The 21,235-nt window shown below is 43.9% G+C and overlaps 1 protein-coding gene across 9 annotated transcripts in view; it reads right to left on the bottom strand.

Annotated features, from left to right (window-relative positions):
• LRRFIP2 (LRR binding FLII interacting protein 2) overlaps nt 1-21,235 on the bottom strand; it is a 138,269-nt gene that overhangs the window by 51,998 nt on the left and 65,036 nt on the right. For 3 of the 9 annotated variants that reach the window (XM_078851723.1, XM_078851722.1, XM_078851724.1), the window contains 3 exons: nt 16,367-16,411; nt 12,424-12,477; nt 315-383 (listed from right to left, as the gene is read on the bottom strand). The exons of 4 other annotated variants lie outside the window; for them this stretch is intronic. In XM_078851723.1, the coding sequence (XP_078707849.1) occupies nt 315-383; nt 12,424-12,477; nt 16,367-16,411 (168 nt within the window). Of the gene's footprint in view, nt 1-314; nt 384-12,423; nt 12,478-12,568; nt 12,617-16,366; nt 16,412-16,497; nt 17,120-21,235 lie in introns of those variants that run through there. 2 more of the 9 variants (XM_073333006.1, XM_078851721.1) reach the window with 2 other exon arrangements.

The raw sequence follows: 21,235 nt of genomic DNA, 5'->3' as shown, positions 1-21,235 counted from the left end.
AAAAAGTAATTCAAAAAAACATTCACCCAGTACAAATAAGGTCAACTGTCTTATCTGAGCTGCATTATAAGACATATATAGAGATATCATACAACTCTGCCTAAGTAATATAATGGATTTCAAGAAAACGCAACTCAGGCCAATGGGTGCACACAAGTTGTAAGTGAATAGGGGTGTCTACTTTCCCTCTCTCACAAGCAGCCCTTCATATCTGTGGAACAGTATGTGCTAATAGTAAATAAAGCAATTAGGGATCTTAAAAAAAGTTAAGATACCACCAATAGCATCAGACAATTGCATGCAACCCGGCTCACCATGCTATCACTCCGCCCTCGGATGGCACGATTAGAGGATGTGGTACTCCCTGTTTCATTGTCTGTAAACTACAAAGATTAAAATGCATGTATTTACAGCTGATTGACTGCAGTCCAAACAATTTCCATCTTGAAATAAGTAATTCATAGAATGTTAGTGAATGAGGCACACTCTACATAAAAACACACATTTAAAGAAAAAACAGTTACTCACATTCTCGTAACTGTTGTTCTTCAAGATGTGTTGTTCATGTCCATTCTAATCAGGTGTGTGCGTGTGCAAAGCAGCCGAAACATTTTTTTCCCCTAGCAGTATCCATTGGGTTGGTCCAGGCGCCCCCTGGAGTGGTGCCATCATGGCACTCAACATAGGACCCTACTGACACGCCACCCCTCAGTTCCTTCTTGCTGGGTATGTCGACAGAGAGGTAGGAGGGAGGGTATGGGAATGGACATGAACAACACATCTCGAAGAACAGTTATGAGAAGGTGAGTAACCATTTTTTCTTCTTCAGGCACTTGTTCATGACAATTCCAATCAGGTGACTCCCAAGGCTAAGTTCAGGAGGCGGGGTCGGTGTTGTCCGCTGACTGGAGCACAACTCTAGCAAAGGCCGCATCATCTCTGGCCAATTGGGTAAATTGCATAATGCGCAGTGAAATATGTATGGAGGACTACGTCATCACACTGCATATTCCGTGAGTCGGAACTTGCGCCAGGAACACTGCTGAAGAAGCCTACACCTTAGTGGAGTGCATTGTGAGCAGAGGGGCAGGCACCTCTGCCAGGTTATACCATTCACGGATGTAGGACATGATCCACAAGGAAGCTCGTTGGGAGGAGACTGGAAGACCCTTCGTCCTGTCTGCCACGGCCACAAACAGTTGAATGGACTTCCTAAACAGCTTCTTTCTTTCAATGTAAAAGGCTAGTGCTCTGTGGACATTCAATGAGTGAAGCCTCTGCTCCCTGCTGCTTAAGTGCAGCTGAGGATAGTGTCATAACCTCAGGGGTTCCCCGGGGGAAGGCAGATCAGCACTGCAGGTTGCTAATGCTGTTGCAAGCATCGCAAGGCATTTTGGGGAGGGTCAAAGGCATGAGTGGAGTGTGGGAGATTCTTTTGCAGGCTGCAAGAGGCCAAAGGGGGAAGGAGAAAGAGCTGAGAAAGGATTAACTCAACAATGCAGCTAGCAAGCTCAGTCCGACAATAAGACGCTGGCTCCAGTCCAAGGTCATGGACTGGAAGTTTGACATAGACGAGAAGTTTGTCTCTCACCCAGCCACAGCCAGCCATGAGAAAACCAGGACTGCAGAGATGCAAAACACAGACGAGATGACGACGGGGGCGGGGGGGAGGGGGCAGAGCTTCATGTCCCTGGAGCCGCTGTGTTTTGGGAAAGCAAAGATGACCACAGAAAGCCGGTTAGGACTGGCACAAAGAGCACCAGGAACAGAGGTCACAGAATGGAACACTCCCAAAAGGAACCCAAAGCTTAAAACCCTCCTGAGAGCTGGAGTAATTCAGAGATCACAGCGGACCCTGACAACCCGAGCACGGGACAAGAACTCCCATCCACCCCACACCCCCTCTTCTTCTTACGTTACACCCAGGCTTGGCCAGCCTCGGGTAGTGCAGATGTGAATATGAAAGTGGGTTAGGGCTTGGGACACTAACGCTTTCTTCCTTCCTCTGAGTGACGTGGGGAACCCCTCCCACCCCAGCACTCTCTGCTGTTATTTCATTATTTTATCAATAAAGCTTTAAAACTTAGATACTTGGTGTGTTTCGTCATCTCACGCCCAAATGATCCTGTGGCCTCAGCCTGATCACCTGACGCCTCAGGCAGATTGGTAACAGAAATCTGTCACAATAGAACACTGGGAGAAAGATGTCCTGCATGATATGAAATTGGGAGACAACCTTCAGGAGGAAAGCTGAATGTGGCCTGAGCTTGTCCTTATAGAACTCGGTGTAAGGGGGCTCTGATATTAGGGTGTTGAGCTCAGACACCCTCCTGGCTGAGGTTATCACTACCAGAAACACTACCATGTATGACAGATAGAGCAGAGAACAAGTTGCCAGTCCAAATTGATGGGTCTGTCCTTCGAACCAAAGGACTAGAGTGAGGTCTCAGGTTGGGGCCAGATATATCGAACACGTGGATATAACCTGCTGAGACCTTTCAGAAAATGGCTGACCATAGGGCTGGCAAAGACTGACCGGCCCTCTGCGCCTGGATGGAAGGCAGAGATGGCCGCCAAGTGAACCCTTATTGATGACATGGACAGTTCCTGCTGCTTGAGATGGAGAAGGTAGTCCAGTATGAGTGATATAAAGGTGAGCGTCGGGGATAAATGATGCTGTGCCGACCAGATTGAGAATCTCTTCCACTTGGCAAAGTAGGTAGCCCTGATGGAGGGTTTCCTACTGCCATGGAGGACTTGTCTAACGAGGTCCAAACAGAAGAGCTCCAGGGGGTTCAGCCATGGAGCTTCCATGCCATGAGGTGTAACGACTCGAGGTTCGGGTGCTGGAGACAGCAGTGATCCCGAGATATTAAGTCTGGGAGGAGTGGCAAGGTGACTGGGGCTTCCACAGACATTTCCACAAGAGATGTGTACCATTGTTGGTGGGGCCAGGCTGGAGCTGTCAATATACTGAAGCCTCTTCCCTTCGTATCTTGAGAAGCACCTTGTGAATGAGAGGAATGGGTGAGAACGCGTAGAGGAGATGGCCTCTCCATAGGAGGATGAACGCATCAACGATAGAGGCTGGGCTGTGATTCAGGAAGGAGCAAAACCGCTGGAACTTCCTGTTACATCGTGTGGCGAACAGATACATCTAGGGAAAACCCCACCGTTGAAAGATGGAGTTGGCGACATCCAGGCATAGGGACCACTTGTGGCCATGAAATAACCTGCTGAGACCGTCTGCCAACTTGTTCTGTACTCTCAGGAGGTATGATGCTTTCAGGTGTATCAAATGAGCTACACAGAAGTCCCACAGCATGAGGGCTTCCTGGCACAGTGGAGAAGAGCATACACCCTCCTGTTTGTTGATATAGAACATCGCCGTGGTGTTGTCTGGCATAACTGATACACATCTCCCTGTCACGTGGTCTCGGAAAGTCTGGCATGCCAGGCGCACCGCTCTCAGCTCTCTGACATTGATGTGGAGAGCGAGTTCCACCTAAAACCAGAGGCCTTATGTCCTGAGGTCTCCCAGATGTGCTCCCCAGCCCAAGGCTGATGCGTCCATCACTAGCAAGTGGGATGTCTGAGGACCGGTGAAGGGGACCCCTGTACACACTACCTGCTGGTCCAGCTACCACTGGAGGGAGTCGAGGACTGGGTGAGGCAGAGTCACGACCCTGTCCAAACTGTCCCGAGTCGGCAAATAAACTGAGGCTCGCCACGATTGGAGAGGACGGAGTCTGAGCGTGGTGTGCTGCATCACATAAGTACAAGAGGCCATCCTGTCCTAGAAGTTTCAGGCAATTCCTTGCTGTGATGGTAAGAAACTGCCTGAGACTTTGAATGATGTCACCCAGGGCCAGAAACCTCGCTTCTGGGAGATGTGCCCTGGCCTGTGTAGAGTCTAGTACCTCCCCTATGAACTCTATCCGCTATACAGGAGACAGAGTCGATTTCCCCATGTTCAGGAGAAGGCCCAGTTAGTTGAACGTCGTTCTTATGAAGTTGACTTGTGCCTCTACTTGAGCCCTGGACCAGCCCTTGATCAGCCAGTTGTCAAGGTAACAAAACACTTGTACCTGGCGCCTACATAGGAATGTAGCCACGACTGCCATACACTTGGTAAACACACGAGGCACTGCTGATAGGCCAAAAGGGAGGACTGAACCGGTAGTGTTTGTTGCTCACCTTCTGGACCTCGTATGGCAGACCTGAGACCTGGAGACAGGAGCCCCTTCTCATGGCAACCCTGGTAGCCATCACCCAAGTGACTGCATCAGCCCCATACAGAGTGGCCTAGAGTGAAACTCGAGAAATGAGCTTGTCCTCCTCAACCAGGGCCAAGAATTCGGCATGGGAGTCCTGCGGCAGCAGCTCTACGAACTTTGCCATTGCCCCGCATGTATTGTAGCAGTAGCTACTGACAATGGCCTGCTGATTAGAAATGCGGAGCTGCAAGCCACCAGTGGAGTAGACTTTTCTCCCAAAACAGCTGAGTCGTTTCACCTCCCAATTCTTTGGGGAGGGAACTTGGTAGCCCTGGCGTTCACGTTGGTTAGCAGCGTCCATGACCAGGGAATCTGGTGAAGGATGGGTATACAAGTGCTCGTAGCCCCTGGATGGCACAAAATAGTGTCTTTCATTGCGCTTAGCCATAGGGGGCAATGAAGCTGGGGTCTGCCACAAGGTTTTTATGGTGTCAACAATCGTCTTTATGAAGGATAGGGCAATACGTGTCGGTCTGGAGGAGGTGAGGATATCCACCATTGGATCTGCGTCCTTCACTACCTCCTCTGCCTGAATGCCCAGGCTCTGGGTATCCCTCTTCAGCAATTGCTGTAGGACCCTGTTGTCCTGCAGGACTGGGGCTCCCGAAGTGCCTGCCAGCGCTTCATCTGAAGAGGGAAAGGAAGAGACCCCCACAAGGAGTGGCTGCTCTCTTCCCTCTGCACCCAAGGGGTCCCATGGCACTTGGGGATCCTGGACTGGAGCAAAAACATACTGTACAGAGCCCCTCAGTGCTGGAGCTGTATACGTCAGTGCTGAGGCTGTCGGTGCCGAAGTTGTCAAAGCCAGAACCGATGGTGTCGGGGCTGTCGGTGCCGAGGTCGTCAGCGCTGATACCAGTGGGGCTGCTGAAGAGGTTGGGATGGTGGCATCAAGGAGCGACGGAACTACCCCCGACCCTATCGATGCTGACTGTGCCGGAGGGAGTACGAAAGTGGCCGAGGCACTGCCATGCCCTGGAATGTGACCCTTGGCCTTGGTGAAAGGCACAGGGACGCCAAAAGGGCCACTGTGCCAAGGGCTGCCACTGCACGGGCCATGATGCTGGGTAAGGGTGCCGGTCTCGTGATGACCTGGACCATCTACTTCTGCTCCTGTGAGATCGATAGGAGTCCAACTCTGACTCCGAGGTCTCTGAAAAGGAGGACCATGGAGGAGTGGTATTTTGAGGCACAGAGGGTCCACACCAAGGGCTCGGGACCAGCAAGGCTGCTAACCCTGTTCTGGCGCCGGGGAGCGGTGCACCAGGACTGGAGACCACCGGGACATCATTGCAGGTTTTCCCCTTGGCAGTGCCAGGGGAGCAACCGGTGCTGGTGACCTATCTCGTCTCGGCGGGAAGAATGGTGCCATGAGCTGGAGCAGGTCCCAGGCTGCCTCAAACACCTCCAGGGTCAACGGGAGATGTCATTGTCAGCTCAGCCTTGGCAAGCAAGAAGGGCTCCACCTAACGAAGAGAGGGAAGAGCATCCTCACAAGCAGGCTGGCTAACCTAGTGAGGAGGGCTTTAAACTAGGTTCACCGGGGGAAGGAGACCAAAGCCCTGAGGTAAGCAGGTAAGTGGGATACTGGGAGGAAGCACGAGCAGGAGAGTGCGAGAGGGGAGGGCTCCTGCCTCATACATAGAAAGAGGGACGATCAGCGAGTTATCTCAAGTGCCTATACACAAATGCAAAAAGCCTGGGAAACAAGCAGGGAGAACTGGAAGTCCTGGCACAGTCAAGGATTATGATGTGATTGGAATAAAAGAGACTTGGTGGGATAAGTCACATGACTGGAGTACTGTCATAGATGGATATAAACTGTTCAGGAAGGACAGGCAGGACACAAAAGGTTGGGGAGTTGCATTGTATGTTAGACAGCAGTATGACTGCTCAGAGCTCCAATATGAAACTGTAGAAAAACCAGAGAGTCTCCAGATTAAGTTTAGAAGTTTGAGCAACAAGGGTGATCTCATGGTGGGAGTCTGCGATAGACCACCGAACCAGGGGGATGAGGTGGACGAGGCTTTCTTCCGGCAACTAACCGAAGTTACGAGATTGCAGGCCCTGGTTCTCATGGGAGACTTCAATCACCCTGATATCTGCTGGGAGAGCAATACAGCGGTGCACAGACAATCCAGGAAGTTTTTGGAAACTGTAGGGGAAAATTTCTTGGTGCAAATGCTGGAGGAACCAACTAGGGACAGAGCTCTTCTTGACCTGCTGATCACAAACTGGGAAGAATTAGTAGGGGAAGCAAAAGTGGATGGGAACCCGGGAGGCAGTGACCATGAAATGGTCACATTCAAGAACCTGACAAAAGGAAGAAAGGAGAGCAGCAGAATACGGACCCTGGACTTCAGAAAAACAGACTTTGACTCCCTCAGGGAACTGATGAAGGACCCTGGGAGAATAACATGAGGGGGAAAGGAGTCCAGGAGAGCTGGCTGTATTTTAAAGAATCCTTATTGAGGTTACAGAGACAAACCATCCCGATATGTAGAAAGAATAGTAAATATGGCAGGCGAAATCCTTAACAGTGAAATCTTTGCTGATTTTACACACAAAAAAGAAGCTTACAAGTGGAAGATTGGATAAATGACCAGGGATGAGTATAAAAATATTGCTCAGGCATGCAGGAGTGAAATCAGGAAGGCCAAATCACACCTGGAGTTGCAGCTACCAAGAGATGTTAAGAGTAACAAGAAGGGTTTCTTCAGGTACGTTAGCAACAAGAAGAAAGGCAAGGAAAGTGTGGGCCCCTAACTGAATGAGGGAGGCAACCTAGTGACAGAGGATGTGGAAAAAGCTAATGTACTCAATGCTTTTTTTGCCTCTGTCTTCACGAACAAGGTCAGCTCCCAGACTACTGCATTAGGCAGCACAGCATGGGGAGGAGGTGACCAGCCCTCTGTGGAGAAAGAAGTGGTTTGAGACTATTTAGAAAAGCTGGATGAGCACAAGTCCATGGGGCCGGATGCGCTGCATCCAAGAGTGCTAAAGAAGTTGGCGGATGCGATTGCAGAGCCATTGGCCATTATCTTTGAAAACTCATGGTGATCGGGGGAGGTCCCAAATGACTGGAAAAAGGCTAATTTAGTGCCCATCTTTAAAAAAAGGGGATTTTTTTTAAAAAGGAGAAGGAAGATTTGGGGAACTACAGGCCAGTCAGCCTCACCTCAGTCCCTGGAAAAATCATGGAGCAGGTCCTCGAGGAATCAATTCTGAAGCACTTAGAGGAGAGGAAAGTGATCAGGAACAGTCAGCATGGATTCACCAAGGGCAAGTCATGCCTGACTAATCTAATTGCCTTCTATAACGAGATAACTGGCTCTGTGGATGACGGGGAAAAGCAGTGGACGTGTTACTCCTTGACTTTAGCAAAGCTTTTGACAGTCTCCCACAATATTCTTGCAAGCAAGTTAAAGTAGTATGGGCTGGATGAATGGACTATAAGGTGGACAGAAAGCTGGCTAGATTGTCGGGCTCAACGGGTAGTGATCAATGGCTCCATATCTAGTTGGCAGCCGGTATCAAGTGCAACGCCCTAAGGATCAGTCCTCAGGCCGGTTTTGTTCAATATCTTCATTAATGATCTGGAGGATGGTGTGGATTGCACCCTCAGCAAGTTTGCAGATGACACTGAACTGGGAGGAGAGATAGATACGCTGGAGGGTAGGGATAGGATACAGAGGGACCTAGACAAATTGGAGGATTGGGCCAAAAGAAATCCTATGAGGTTCAACAAAGACAAGTGCAGAGTCCTGCACTTAGGACGGAAGAATCCCATGTACCGCTAAAGACTAGGGACCGAATGGCTATGCAGCAGTTCTGCAGAAAAGGACCGAGGGGTTACGGTGGACGAGAAGCTGGATATGAGTCAACAGTGTGCCCTTGTTGCCAAGAGGGCCAATGGTATTTTGGGATGTATTAAGTAGGGGCATTGCCAACAGATCGAGGGACATGATCATTCCCCTCTATTCGACATTGGTGAGGCCTCCTCTGGAGTACTGTGTCCAGTTTTGGGCCCCACACTACAAGAAGGATGTGGAAAAATTGGAATGAGTCCAGCAGAGGGCAACAAAAATGATTAGGGGACTGGAACGCATGACTTATGAGGAGAGGCTGAGGGAACTGGGATTGTTAAGTCTGTGGAAGAGAAGAATGAGGTGGGATTTGATAGGTGCTTTCAACTACCTGAAAGGGGGTTCCAAAGAGGATGGATCTCGACTGTTCTCAGTGGTAGCAGATGACAGAACGAGGAGTATTGGTCTCAAGTTGTAATGGGGGAGGTTTAGGTTGGATATTAGGAAAAGCTTTTTCACTAGGAGGGTGGTGAAACACTGGAATGCATTCCCTAGGAAGGTGGTGGAATCTCCTGAGGTTTGAGGTTTTTTTGGAATGAGGTTTTTAAGGTCAGGCTTGACAAAGCCCTGGCTGGGATAATTTAGTTGGGGATTGGTCCTGCTTTGAGGACGGGGTTGGATTAGATGACCTCCTGAGGTCCCTTCCAACCCTGATATTCTATGATTCTATGGTCCGGACTTGCCCGCTCCTCCACGGGGGCAGGAGTTGACGTGACCATCTCTGGCAGTGGGGCCGAAGTAGTGTGACCTGACTTGAGTCTCACAATGGCCGGTACCTTGGGTCTAGTTGTGGGGAAGGGGAAAAACAACCCCTCTCTGGCCTCCTCTTCTTCTGCGGCATCGGCAATTGAGACCTGTGCCTGTCTGTGGTATGTGAGCCACAAGTGGAGCCATGACGGTGCCGAGACTCCTTGTCTTTACTTGGCACCGATCTCTGTACTGATGGTGCAGCGGCACTGCGTATTGAGGAGAAGGTACTCGGCACCAGGTTGGTTGGACTGGGGCTGGAGTGCCGCTTCCATTAGTATGATCTTCAGGCGCTGATCTCTGTCTTTCAGTGTCCTGGGGAAAAACCCCCCGTGCAGATCCTACAGCTATCCTTCTGATGGCTCTCCCCTAGACACTTCAAACATGAAGTGTGAGGATCGTTTCTAGGCATACACTTGCTGCAGACTTCACAGGCTTTGAAACCAGGAGACCACAGCATGCCCTAGTGCCGGGACAGTGCTGGAGGGGAAACCCCTCAAAAGAAAACTTAAGAACTAAGTAAAGTACCTACTAACTACTTAAACACTAAGTACAAAAACTAATGAATAACTATATACAGACTGGCACCTTAGAGAATTGGTTAGTCTCTAAGGTGCCACAAGTACTCCTTTTCTTTTTGCGAATACAGATTAACACGGCTGTTACTCTGAAACCTATATACAGATTGCCAAATGCGCTTGTCATGACAAGAGCAAGGGGAAGTTCCAGCTAACTGTCACTGGCGGTAAGAAGGAACTGAGGAGGTGGTGTGTGGGCAGGGCGCTATATTGAGCACCTTGATGGTGCCACTCCAGGGGGCGCTGGGACCAACCCGATAGATACTGTTAGGGGAAAAATCTTCCGGCTGCCGTGCAGGCATGCACACGTACACACACCTGACTGCAACTGACATGAACAACCCTTCAAAGAGGAAATTAGATTTGTAACCATTAAATTCTAAAGGACAGCAAAATCTGAAAATAAGAAAATGGAAGTTTCATACTGGCTTGAAAAGTGAAAGACTTGTAGGTAGGCAAATAAAACTGCAAAACATAAAACTGGTTTTTGAAAAGGAGTACAATTAAGTCAAAAGGCTGGACTATTAGATATGTACTCTACATTCACCTACCAGATAATTCTCAAAAAGAACAAAATCAATGGATGCAAAAAAATCACTTTTATGGATTTAATAAACACATTATTCTCCCAACAACCTCAAACAAAATGGGTACAGTACATGAAGCAGACAATGAGAGCTAAAGTGGGTGTTCCAATCTTTATGGTGACCTTCAAGAAAAAAAAAATTCAGCTTACTGCCTTTTTTTGCTTCTCTGTGATGTATAAACAGGGTCCAAATTTTTTTTGTTTTCCTTATTTTAAAATTAGAAATGTAGGTGTTGTCTACCCTGGAAGCGTCAATGATGACTGGTAAGAGCATCACACAAACATGCTGAAAACAGCAGCAGGTCCTCCAACAAAATCAGAGAAGATGTCAGACTTGAAATTAAATATTTCTAACTTTAAAAGTAATCAGAAAAAACACTTTTTAAAAAGCCAAAACAAACCTACTCGACTTCTGGCTTTATATATTGTAGAACAACACAAGGATATAAATCCTTTTCTGTCTCCCAAATCCTTTGCATGTCACTTTTGACTTTCACCATGAGAGTTGTTTTGCCAGGAATTGGAAGTCTTGCTAGCCAGAGACATACTTGTGGGGTTTTTTGGTTGTTGTGGTTGTTGTAAGTGGACAATTTTGGGGGGTGCATGGGCAAGTAAAATAGAACAGACTAACACTTAGAAAAACTCTCCAAGAAAATCAAATTGATAGGCACCCAGCCTGCATGCCATAAACATTAACCAAATTCTGCTTTTGGTTTTGCTCTTGAAAGTCCACTGAGCAGAATTTTGCACTATTGTTCTAAGAATTCAACATGCCTTAGGTAACTTATTTTTATAAAAGTTTATCACAACGTAAAAAGAAAAGGAGTACTTGTGGCACCTTAGAGACTAACCAATTTATTTGAGCATAAGCTTTCGGGAGCTACAGCTCACTTCATCAGAGCTTATGGTCAAATAAATTGGTTAGTCTCTAAAGTGCCACAAGTACTCCTTTTCTTTTTGCAAATACAGACTAACAAGGCTGTTACTCTGAAACCTATCACAATGTAGTAAACTTGAAATTAAAATATAGATTTACTTGATCTATATTTTCCAGCCTTCTAGACACTATTGAAGATGGTTTTTATTTCAAACAAAATCTGTCTCCTCCTAATCCCATCTTTTCTCTAGCTAGAAACTACAGTGAAACTTCAATCCTCCATAGAGAAGGCTGACACTAAAACAAGTGTCATGTCATCAGTTTCAGAACTACATCTTCACTGCTGGACCAAAAAGGTACATAGTACAAAGCTGCAAAGTCTCACTTAATGATAAAAAGGCAACAATATTTCTTACATATTTTAATCCAACAACCATTTGTCTGGTTATTTATATGGCCCTCACCCCCCACAATATCTGAGTACCTACCAAAGAAACAAAGAACACGATTCTCTCCACCCTTCCCCTTGGTTCTACTTCCTTTAGTAGTACTTTTTCCAGTGGCTCTGTTTTAAACCTGATTTAATCTGAAGCTCTTCTCCAACCCCCAATTATGGAAGAAATCCTTAGTGTTAAATATTAGATGTAATTTTTGTAAAGGCCAAGGGATTTGTTTATATTAACAACTGTGATCTACAAAAGGCAACAGATAATACACACTGTAGCTTCCTGCACCAAGCCCAATCTCATTCCAATCTGTACTAAATTATGTCAGATTATGTTCTGGCACATCAAGCTGTAACATATCAAATACACCACTGAAAGTCGTAATGGTTCACAGAGAAATATTTATGTTCTCACTGGAAATAAACTCTTCCATTTTTCCTCTGAGAAGACAGCTACCAGTTTACCTGCAACTGTCAGGTGTCACCAGCCTATTTCCTTTCTGATGCATAGGAACTCTCTCTCAATCTCTAATATGGGTAAACCAGAGAATTGAGATACTTACTTCATACAATATGCAGGCACCAAGCCACGCCACACTTCTCTTCCTTATGAAACGTCCCTTTCAATACAAATGTAATGACGCCGTCACTGCCCTGCTCCAGCTAGTATACTAATGTTTATATTTGGCAACACTGTCTTCATGCTTCTAGCTGAACTTTTTGAAGTAACACCTGGTAACAATGACGGAGTTCTCTATATGTACTCTTTTTCAAGATTTTTTAAAAAAAAAAAAGTGTCATCCATTTTCAACTTTAAACCTTTTTTTAAAAAGGAAAACCTTATACAGCAACTTCTACAGTTGAACTGTTTGATAAAATATTCTCATTTTTGTTAATTTTCTTACAGCTGATTTAATTTTTCTGAAGCAGAACAAAAAACTATAGTTCATGTATTTATCACTAGAGTGACTTACACTGCAAATGCTCACGATGATTATTGTGAATTAGTCAAGAAAAAAATACCACAAAATCATGCAAAGGGCTCACCACAGGACTACTTCGAGCTGAACTTGCTCTCGAAGAATAACTGTATTCAGATGGCTATAGACAAAAGTTATGAGGAAGAAAGATTTTATAATTTTTAATCTTTACATTAGTAAAAGTTTTCAGAAAATAAGCTAATTAGACTTACAGTGTGAGAGTTATAGGAGCTATATAATCCATTACCACACAATGATGCCTGGGAAACAAAGGGAATGGATCATTGTTTATAACTAGTGTCAAAATAATTAAAATGTGACAACTTCGAGTCATGCAAGATAATAATTCTACTACTGTGCAATCAAACTTCACCCTTATGATATTCAGTTTCCATGCATTTTCCACCAAAGGCTGTACTTTTTGAAAGGGGGTAGGGCCAAACTTGTATTTCCTTTTTGTCACCACTTCCTCCCGTCATACAGGGAATTCTCTAAGAGGAAATCAGACTATTCTGTTAAAAGGGTCAGATTTTTTTTAAAAAAACAAAACTATTTTTAAATAGTATTTTAAACCTTAACTATGTTTAACCAAAAGGTTAACATTTAAATTACACTTTACATTTTCAGTTTTATTTATGCTGTTTATCTTTTTGAATTTCACTCAGCTTGAACAAAAACTAGATGAGCGTTTCAGTGAAGATGCTACCTATGCCTACAAGAAGGCTTCTCCCATTGGCGTAGATAATCCACCTCCACAAGAGGTGGCAGCTATGTTGACAAAAGAAGCCCTCCCACAGTAATGACAACTTCAAGAGATCAAAAATCATGAGCCAGACGCCCAAAAATCACGAGATTTTTAAAGATGATTACATCGTGTTTCTTAGGTCAGTCTCTTGATTTTTGAACTCCTCCTGCCCATCCCCAGAGTGTGTGCATGTTACAATTAGTATTGCTCACTACATATACTAGAGAAGCTGATTTTGGCCCTTGCTGCAGGGGCTCTCACCCCCACATCTGCCCATCTCCTGCCCAGCAATTAATCCTGTCCTCTAGTCACTCATCAGTTCTGTCTCCCCTCAACGCCCCCTCAATTCAGCTCCCCATCAGTTCAGTTCCCTCACCCCCAGCACCACCATCCCATCAGTTCAGGCACTGACCCCATCAATCCCCACTGCCATCAGTTCAGCACTCACCCCATCTGCTCAGAACCCACAATCAATAAAAAAAACCCCCCTTCCCCCCCCCCCCTCATGTCAGCATGCAGGCCATAGCTCCAGCCACTACAGCGATTTCTAACTAAAAGTAATCCTGACTCATGATCTGTGAATAGAATTCGCAAATGTCAGGATTTTTTTTTCTTAGAAATCATGACTCTCATGATTAATTCACGAGAATTTTGTGAATTCTCACATTTTTTTTGTCTGCTCCCGTTAAGAGCGCTGTCTGGATGGGGGGTTAGGTCGATATAACTATGTTGTTCAGGGTACTACATCACTCAGACGTAGTTATATTGACCTATCCTCCTGTGCAGACCATGCTACGTCAATGGGAGGGCTTCTCCTATCAACATAGCCACCTCTCATGGAGGTGAAATACCTGTGGATTTTTCACACCCTTGAACAGTGTAGTTATATTGATGTAAATTTATAGGGTAGACCCAGCCTAAGTGCCCATGTAGGCAGAACTAGGCTGATGAAAGAATTCTTCCATTGATTTAGCTACTGCCTCTCAGGGAGGTGGTTTATCTACAGTGCCAGGAGAACCCCTCCTCTCACTGCAGTGAATGTCTACACTGAAGCACTGCTGCAGCAATTTAAGTACAGACAAAGCCGGGGTGGGAGGGGGGGCTCAGTATGTCGTCAACCAATTAATAATAATGCAGAGCTAAGATTCTTTAATATCATATTGATATTCAGGGTTTAATACTTACCCCTAAAAGAACTCAGCATGTGAGTTATTACCAAAATATAGAAAATTATTTAAAGGGAAGCTATCAAAGTTGAGATTCTTCAAATATTAATTGAATCCACCCAAAAATGTGTCAGGCTTACCTTACAAAAAAAAGCAAATAAAACTTAACATAAATCAATACATACACACATACCACCTAACCAAACATGCCAAACCCATGCAGGGGAGGAGGGAGAAAGAAATTGGGCTTGTTTTTGGCTCAATTGGCTTGTGAGAGTTGCTTGTTGGCTAGTTTTTGGCTTGTAGCTTGCTGCTTGTTTGGCTTACAGCTTGTTGTAACTTGTTGCTTCTTTTTTTTGATCGGCTCCCAGCAAGCAGGGGCAAGGAGGGCAGAGAGTGAGGGGTGCACAGTGGGCCCACCACACTCCCAGACTGCACGCTAGTCAGTCACACAGAGTGTTGGGGTTCTTAGGGATTGGCTTGTTTTAGCCTTGTTTTGAAATGGGATTAGCTTGATTTTTGGCTTATTGTGAAAGTTGGCGTGCTTATTTACCACATGAAAGTTGGCAACTGTGCGCCTAACTCTCTAAACAACTTTTACAGGATTCTGATCCTCAGATGATCTGCGAGGTTATATCACAAAAGGAAAATTTCAGAGTTCTGGTCATATACTGCTTACATTATGCTGAAGAGGAGCTTTTCTCTTAAGATGTGTGCTGACATTTAAAAGATCTTGATAGTACAGGAGACAAAGTTTTAAAGCAAACTAATTTTTAGGTTGTGTGGTAGTAACAAGGGAAATAGTGAAGGAAGAGTGACTTTCATCTTTGGGACTTGTCATCTTTTATTGTGTGCCATTAAGTCATTAAAATGACTGAAGAAAAAATAATTTGATGCACAGCAATTTTGTTTTCCTTTATCTTAAAATTATGTCTTTGGAATTTCATAGTGTTTTGCAAGCTAATAATTAGTCTATATTATCAATTATTAATATTTTGGCCAGAGGAGGAATGGGGAGAAAGATTAAGGTGATGTTTAAAAGTGACTCATTTTGTTCTGAACTCAATGGTATAATAATCTGATTAAATGTACACCAGCTGCATTAACACACAGTCAAATCATCATGTTAGTATTTTTTGCAAGGTGATGGTTGGAAGAGGTAAATGTGCATCCAAAATCAGGACAAGATCTCACGTATCATAAGCAGAGCAAGTGGCTTAGGGAACAAATTAAAGACTTTTAGTTATTCTTTTTATTGTCCCAAATTCTCAAAGAAGCTTATGGCCCGCTTGTCCTAGGTGTTGTATAAATAATTGAAAAGCCAAATAAAAAAGTTACCAGAAGGTAGAGCAGTTTCAAGTTGTCTCACCAATGTAACATTACTTAGACACTTTTTTGGTGTGTGTTATTTAAAGGTGGCCAGCAAAGGAAACAAAATTAGAGGCCTGAGGGGGTTTTCTTAAAGTAAAAAAAAAGAAAAAACAAACAAAAAAAAAACCAAAAACAACAAAAAAAACCCCACAGGGGTTGTGTGTCACTTTTAAAACTGGAATTTCATTCTTTGTATAGGCAAGAAGATGAAAAAAAAATCACTAGAGAACTAAGGAAATGTGACATCAAAAGAGCAAAAACAAAATTAACCTACTGGGAAAAAAAAGATCATCAGGGTTTAAATTTTCTTTTTTTTACCAATATCTTAACTGCAATGACTAATTAACATTTTGGATAAAGAAAGCTTTTGTTAAAAAAGCAACAGCGTTGCTCCTTAAATTAAGAGGGTAGAGTTGGCAATTAACATCCCTAACAAAACCAGAACAGATGACATTTGATATCCCTGATATTTCTAAAGTAAAAAACAAGTAGAAAAAAGCATCCTGCATTCCACCCTCTCTTTATAAAGAAATGAGCCACAATTTTAAAAAATCCTGTGGAAGTCACCTTTCAGAACATCTTCTATATTCCTGTACATTTCACATTATCTGAGTCATGCAAGCTTTAGCTTTATTTTAAAATGCAGCAGGAATGCATACGCAGTACTCTCAAACCACAGACATTTGAATGCAGGTTTAGGGCAACCATGCAAATGGACTCATACGAACCAAACTAGCACTTCTTATCAAACCCGTGTTTACGCTAGGAGACACCTATAAAGAAAAGAGTAATTATTTAAAGAAACAAAAAACTATTAAGTTATCAAAAGTTAGCCAAAGCTTTTTCACACCGTACTAACCCTATAGGTCTTAGTAGTTGCCGAAGGATCACTGTAGAGAGAAGAGGACTGTGATGGGGGAAAAAAAAATTTTTGGCTGCAGTACAAAGGAAGGTTTAAATCCATTGTTTTATATTTGCAATGAAGCTCTCGGAATTTAATGAAACACATAAAACTTAGATCTAGTACGATAACATATTTTAAAGGAACCATACATCTTGAAGAACAGAAGTCTATAATATGCTAATTAAAAAGAGTTAGTATTTTTATGGTAAAAACGTGGCATGAAAAAAGCATGAAACATAGGACTCGATGGCTCGGTCATGCAATTTCTCTCCTTGGTTATGAATATAAATCTAACCAAAGTCTACAATAGACAGAAATTGTTACCCTCTGATGACCAGAAGTTTATTATTTGCACTATGATAGCACTTACAGTCCCCCATCGTTGACCTGGGCCCTAACATACTATACTCTGTACAGTGCATAAAAGTTAAAGTGTCAAAAGTTTCTGGTTTCAGAGTTCTGCTACTAAAGAAAAGACAGCTACCGTATAGTAGCTGTTTGAGATGTGGGTGCAGACACTTATTCCACTCAGGTGTGTGCACACCCAGTGCACAAAAGCTAAAGAACTCATCCTAACAGTACCCATAGGGATGGTACTCATGGTCTCTGGTCCCTAAACCCCTCTCCTGGTTATTTAAAGGGCAGCGTCACCCCAATCCCACTCAGTTCCTTCGCATCAAACATCAAGAGATGCGACTCTTATGCAGAAGGCACCATGGGTGAGAAGTGGAATACACATCTGCACCCATCTTTCAAACAGTTATCGTCCAGGTAGGTAACCATTTTTTCATCGTTGATTGGTTCAGTCGTGTATTCCACTCAGGTGATTCACAAGCTGTATCAGTAGGAAGTAGGCTCAAAATCTACTTAAAGAACAACTGCAGAACTGCCTTCCCAAAGTTTGCATCTGATGTAGATGCAACCATAATAGCATAGCATTTGGTAAAATTATATACACAGGAGACTAGGTGCAAATGTCCAGTATCAAAACATCATTGATAAATGCAATTGATGTCACTTGAGCTCTCGTTGAATGAGCCCACAGTCTTTGTGAAGGTGTTGCCTGAACTACTCGTTATGCTGTCATAATACAGGAAGTTATCTGGAAATAGTCTGTGTGGTGACCACGTGATCCTTCATCCTGTCTGCATAGGAAACAGAAAGAAGTTGAACTACTAAATGGTTTAGGCCTCGCCAAATAAAAAGACACACATCATTTCACATCCAACAAATGAAGGTGCTGCTCTTCTGTGCTTGAATGTGGCTTAGGAAAGAATACAGTAAGCATATTATTTGGTTAATGTGAAACCACTTTATACAAAATTTTAGAATGCAGTCCTTGAGCTAGTCTTTGAAAAACTGAGTAAATGGTGGCTCTGCCATTAAAGCCTGCAGCTCACTTACTCTTCCTGCAGATGTGAAAACATGACAGGTGCAAGAGAGAGGGAGAACAAGTTGCCAGGGACTCAAACGGAGAATCCACGAGGGCAGCCAGCACAATATTAAGGTCCCACAAAGGAACTGCTTCTTTCACCGGTGGGGAAAAACACAAATGATTGCTTAGATACCTTACTACCGTGGGGTATGAGAAAATTGACTTTCTTTGGATCATAATATGGAACGTCGAGATCACTGCTAAGTGGATCCTCACTGAGCTGAGAGACAGACCAGAAGACTGAAGGTGTAACAGATATTCTGAAATGCCCTGAACGTGGGCTAGCATCAGTTGATTCCCCTAGGCCAATGACCAATCTAAAAACCGCTTCCACTTGGCCAAATAGGTAGCGCTAAAGGAGGGACTTCTACTATTGAGTAGCACTTGTTTAACAGCTTCCAAACAGCATTGTTCCTCTTCATCTAACCATGCCACGAGCTGCAGATTACTTAATGTTGGAAATCAAACTTGACCCTGGTGCAGAGTTAGTAGGTTGGGATAAAGAGGAAGAGATATGGGATATCAAACAGGTAGACTGAGGCGGCTGGATAAACAGCTTTGTCTTGGCCAACTTCAGGCAGCTTCAGTTTGAGAATAAGCCGAGATCGGGAGAAAGGAATACATCAGTGCCAATCCCCAATTCAGGTGGCAGCACCAGTTAAGGAACCTGGACTGAGATGCACTTGAAAGAAAAACTGATAGCACTTGTTATCTCATTACAAACAGGTCAATAGCCAAGATGCCCTATTCTGCGAAGATGGTCCTCAGTGAACTGATCTTCAGAGACTAGTCACGATTCTTGGAGAAATTCCTGCTGACGTGATCGGCCAAATGATTCTGGACCCTTGGTAAAGGAGATTCCATGTCTTCGCCTCCATATTTAAGCATCTCAGGATGAATGCCGTCCAAATAAGGTGCCTTGTTGTTTTGCCATCTTCTGCAATGCTTTTTTTACTCCTTCGATTTTTACCTCAGATAGATCTATATCTAGGACTAATGGTTTATCATGGTTAAATTCCAGTCTTGTAATTGGTTCTGGTTGGTTTAGCACTTCTCTGAAGTGTTCCACCCATCTAATTTCTTGTTCCTCCTGTGTGTTCAAAATTTCTCCTTCTTTCTCTTTCACTGGGACACTTCTGAATTTTGATCTATATCCTGTTAACTGTTTCAGGATCATGTAGACTGTTCTTGTACTGTTTCTTCACCCTGATCCTTCAGCTTCACTAGCCTTACTTTCTACCAAATTCGCTTATCTTTTTTGCACTGCTTCTTTACTGCTTTGTCAAGGTTCCTGTAGGTTTGTTTTGTTTCGTCAGTTGCATGTTTTAGTACTAGAGCCTTTAGTTTTATTTATAATTTTTCATGCTTCTTCTGAGATCCACTGTTCTTTACTGCTTCCTCTCTTTCTACCAATTATCTTTCCAGCTGCTTCTCGCATAGCTGTTTTGAAAAGATCCCACTATATTTCCACTTTGTTTTCTTCAAGATCGTTAAGGGCCTCAAACCTATTCTTGACCTCTATCTGGTACACTTTTTGGATCCTGAAATCTTGTTTCTGTGTATTGAATAATCTGAGTCTGTTCTCTCTTTTTAAGTGTTTTAAACTTCAATTTGATGTTTGCTTTCAGCAAATAGTGATTGCTTCCTATATCTGCTCCTCTGAATACTCATCTCTAATGATGTTTTCTATCTCTGACTAACACAAATATAGTCAATCTCATTTTGTGTACTGCCATCTGATGAAATCAGTGTCTTTTTGTGCATGTTTTATGTTGGAAGAAAGAACTGCAGATGCTAAGATTGTTTTCAGCACAAAATTCAAGAAGTTTTATGCCATTGTCTGATGTTGTTCCAGTTATATGTGGGCTGATGACTGTTTCCCAACCTCTTCTTTTGTTTCTGATCTGGGCATTAAGTAAAAAAAGCATTGCAGAAGCTGAAAAACAACAAGGCACCTGGTTTGGATGGCATTCACCCTGAGATGCTTAAATATGGAGATGAAGACGTGGAATCAGTCATCTGTTCGCTGTGCAACAAAATATGGATGGAGGCGAAAGTGCCGGAAGAATGAATTCTTAGTATCATAAGCAAGTTACCAACGAAAGGTGATCTAAAGTTCCAATTGTTCAAATTGGAGGGGAGTAACACTTCTATCTGTCACAGGAAAAGTATTACATTTACATTTACATTTCTTTGCATTGTATCTCAAACTTATCTTTTCCATTACTTCTTTTACTTGTTTTGTCCATTTTTGTAATCTGTTGGCATCTTCACTGATAAGAACGATGTCGTCAGCAAAGTCTAGATCAAATAGCCCTGAATTCTTCCATTTTAGGCCATACATATCACTGTTGCATTGTTTTAATCCATAGTCTATGACTAGCATAAACAAAAAAGGAGACAGGATGCACCCCTGCCTTACACCTGTCAAGATTGCGCCTTTGACCTCAAAAGGTCATCTTGTCCAGTCCCCTGCACTCATGGAAGTGCTGCATGAAGGAGAGCAACATTCCCACAGACACTCATTTACTGCCAAAATGTTATTGCTTCCTAACAAAGCTGGTTGGACTGTGCTTCTCCCTGCTTGTCCACATAATACACCGTGACGTTATTGGTAACTATATGAAACAGTGTCCTTGATCTGTGACCAAAAAGTTCTGCATGCATTGTAAATGGCTCAAAACTCCAGGATGTTAATACAAAGGGAAGCTTCCTGTTCTGTGGACACTGAAGATTCAAGGTTTGTGGAGAGGTGCACTCCCCTACCTAGCATGGAGGCATCAATAACTATGGTCCTGACCAGAGGAGGATGGGCAAAGGAATCACCCTCACCGATACTGATCTGATCTGTCCACCACTGTAGCAACTTGAGGATGGCAGTGGCACCTGCAGTAGGCCACCTAAATAATACTTAGTCCTACCATGAGTGCAGGGGAGTGGACAAGATGACCTCTCGAGGTCAAAGGCGCAATCTTGCGAGCTGGACCACATAAGTTCATGCCATGTTATAGCCTAGCAATCTCAGATGTACATGTATCATAGTTGAAAGATGAGAGCAGAGACACATGCATAAGTGACAAACTTCTTAAAATTGTTCATTAGGCAGAAACGCCCTCAGAGTCTAGTAGGGCCCAATTAATTTGATTTTTTGCGTTGGTATTAACGTTGACGTCTCTTTGCTCAAAATCAGATCCAGATTATCAAAGAGATGCAACGTGAACTGGACATGACAGAGGACTTGATCTCTGGACTTGCCCC

This window comes from Lepidochelys kempii, chromosome 2 (genome assembly GCF_965140285.1).
Source record: "Lepidochelys kempii isolate rLepKem1 chromosome 2, rLepKem1.hap1, whole genome shotgun sequence".
Lineage (NCBI taxonomy): Eukaryota > Metazoa > Chordata > Testudines > Cheloniidae > Lepidochelys > Lepidochelys kempii.
This window is presented reverse-complemented; position numbering and strand designations above follow the sequence as displayed.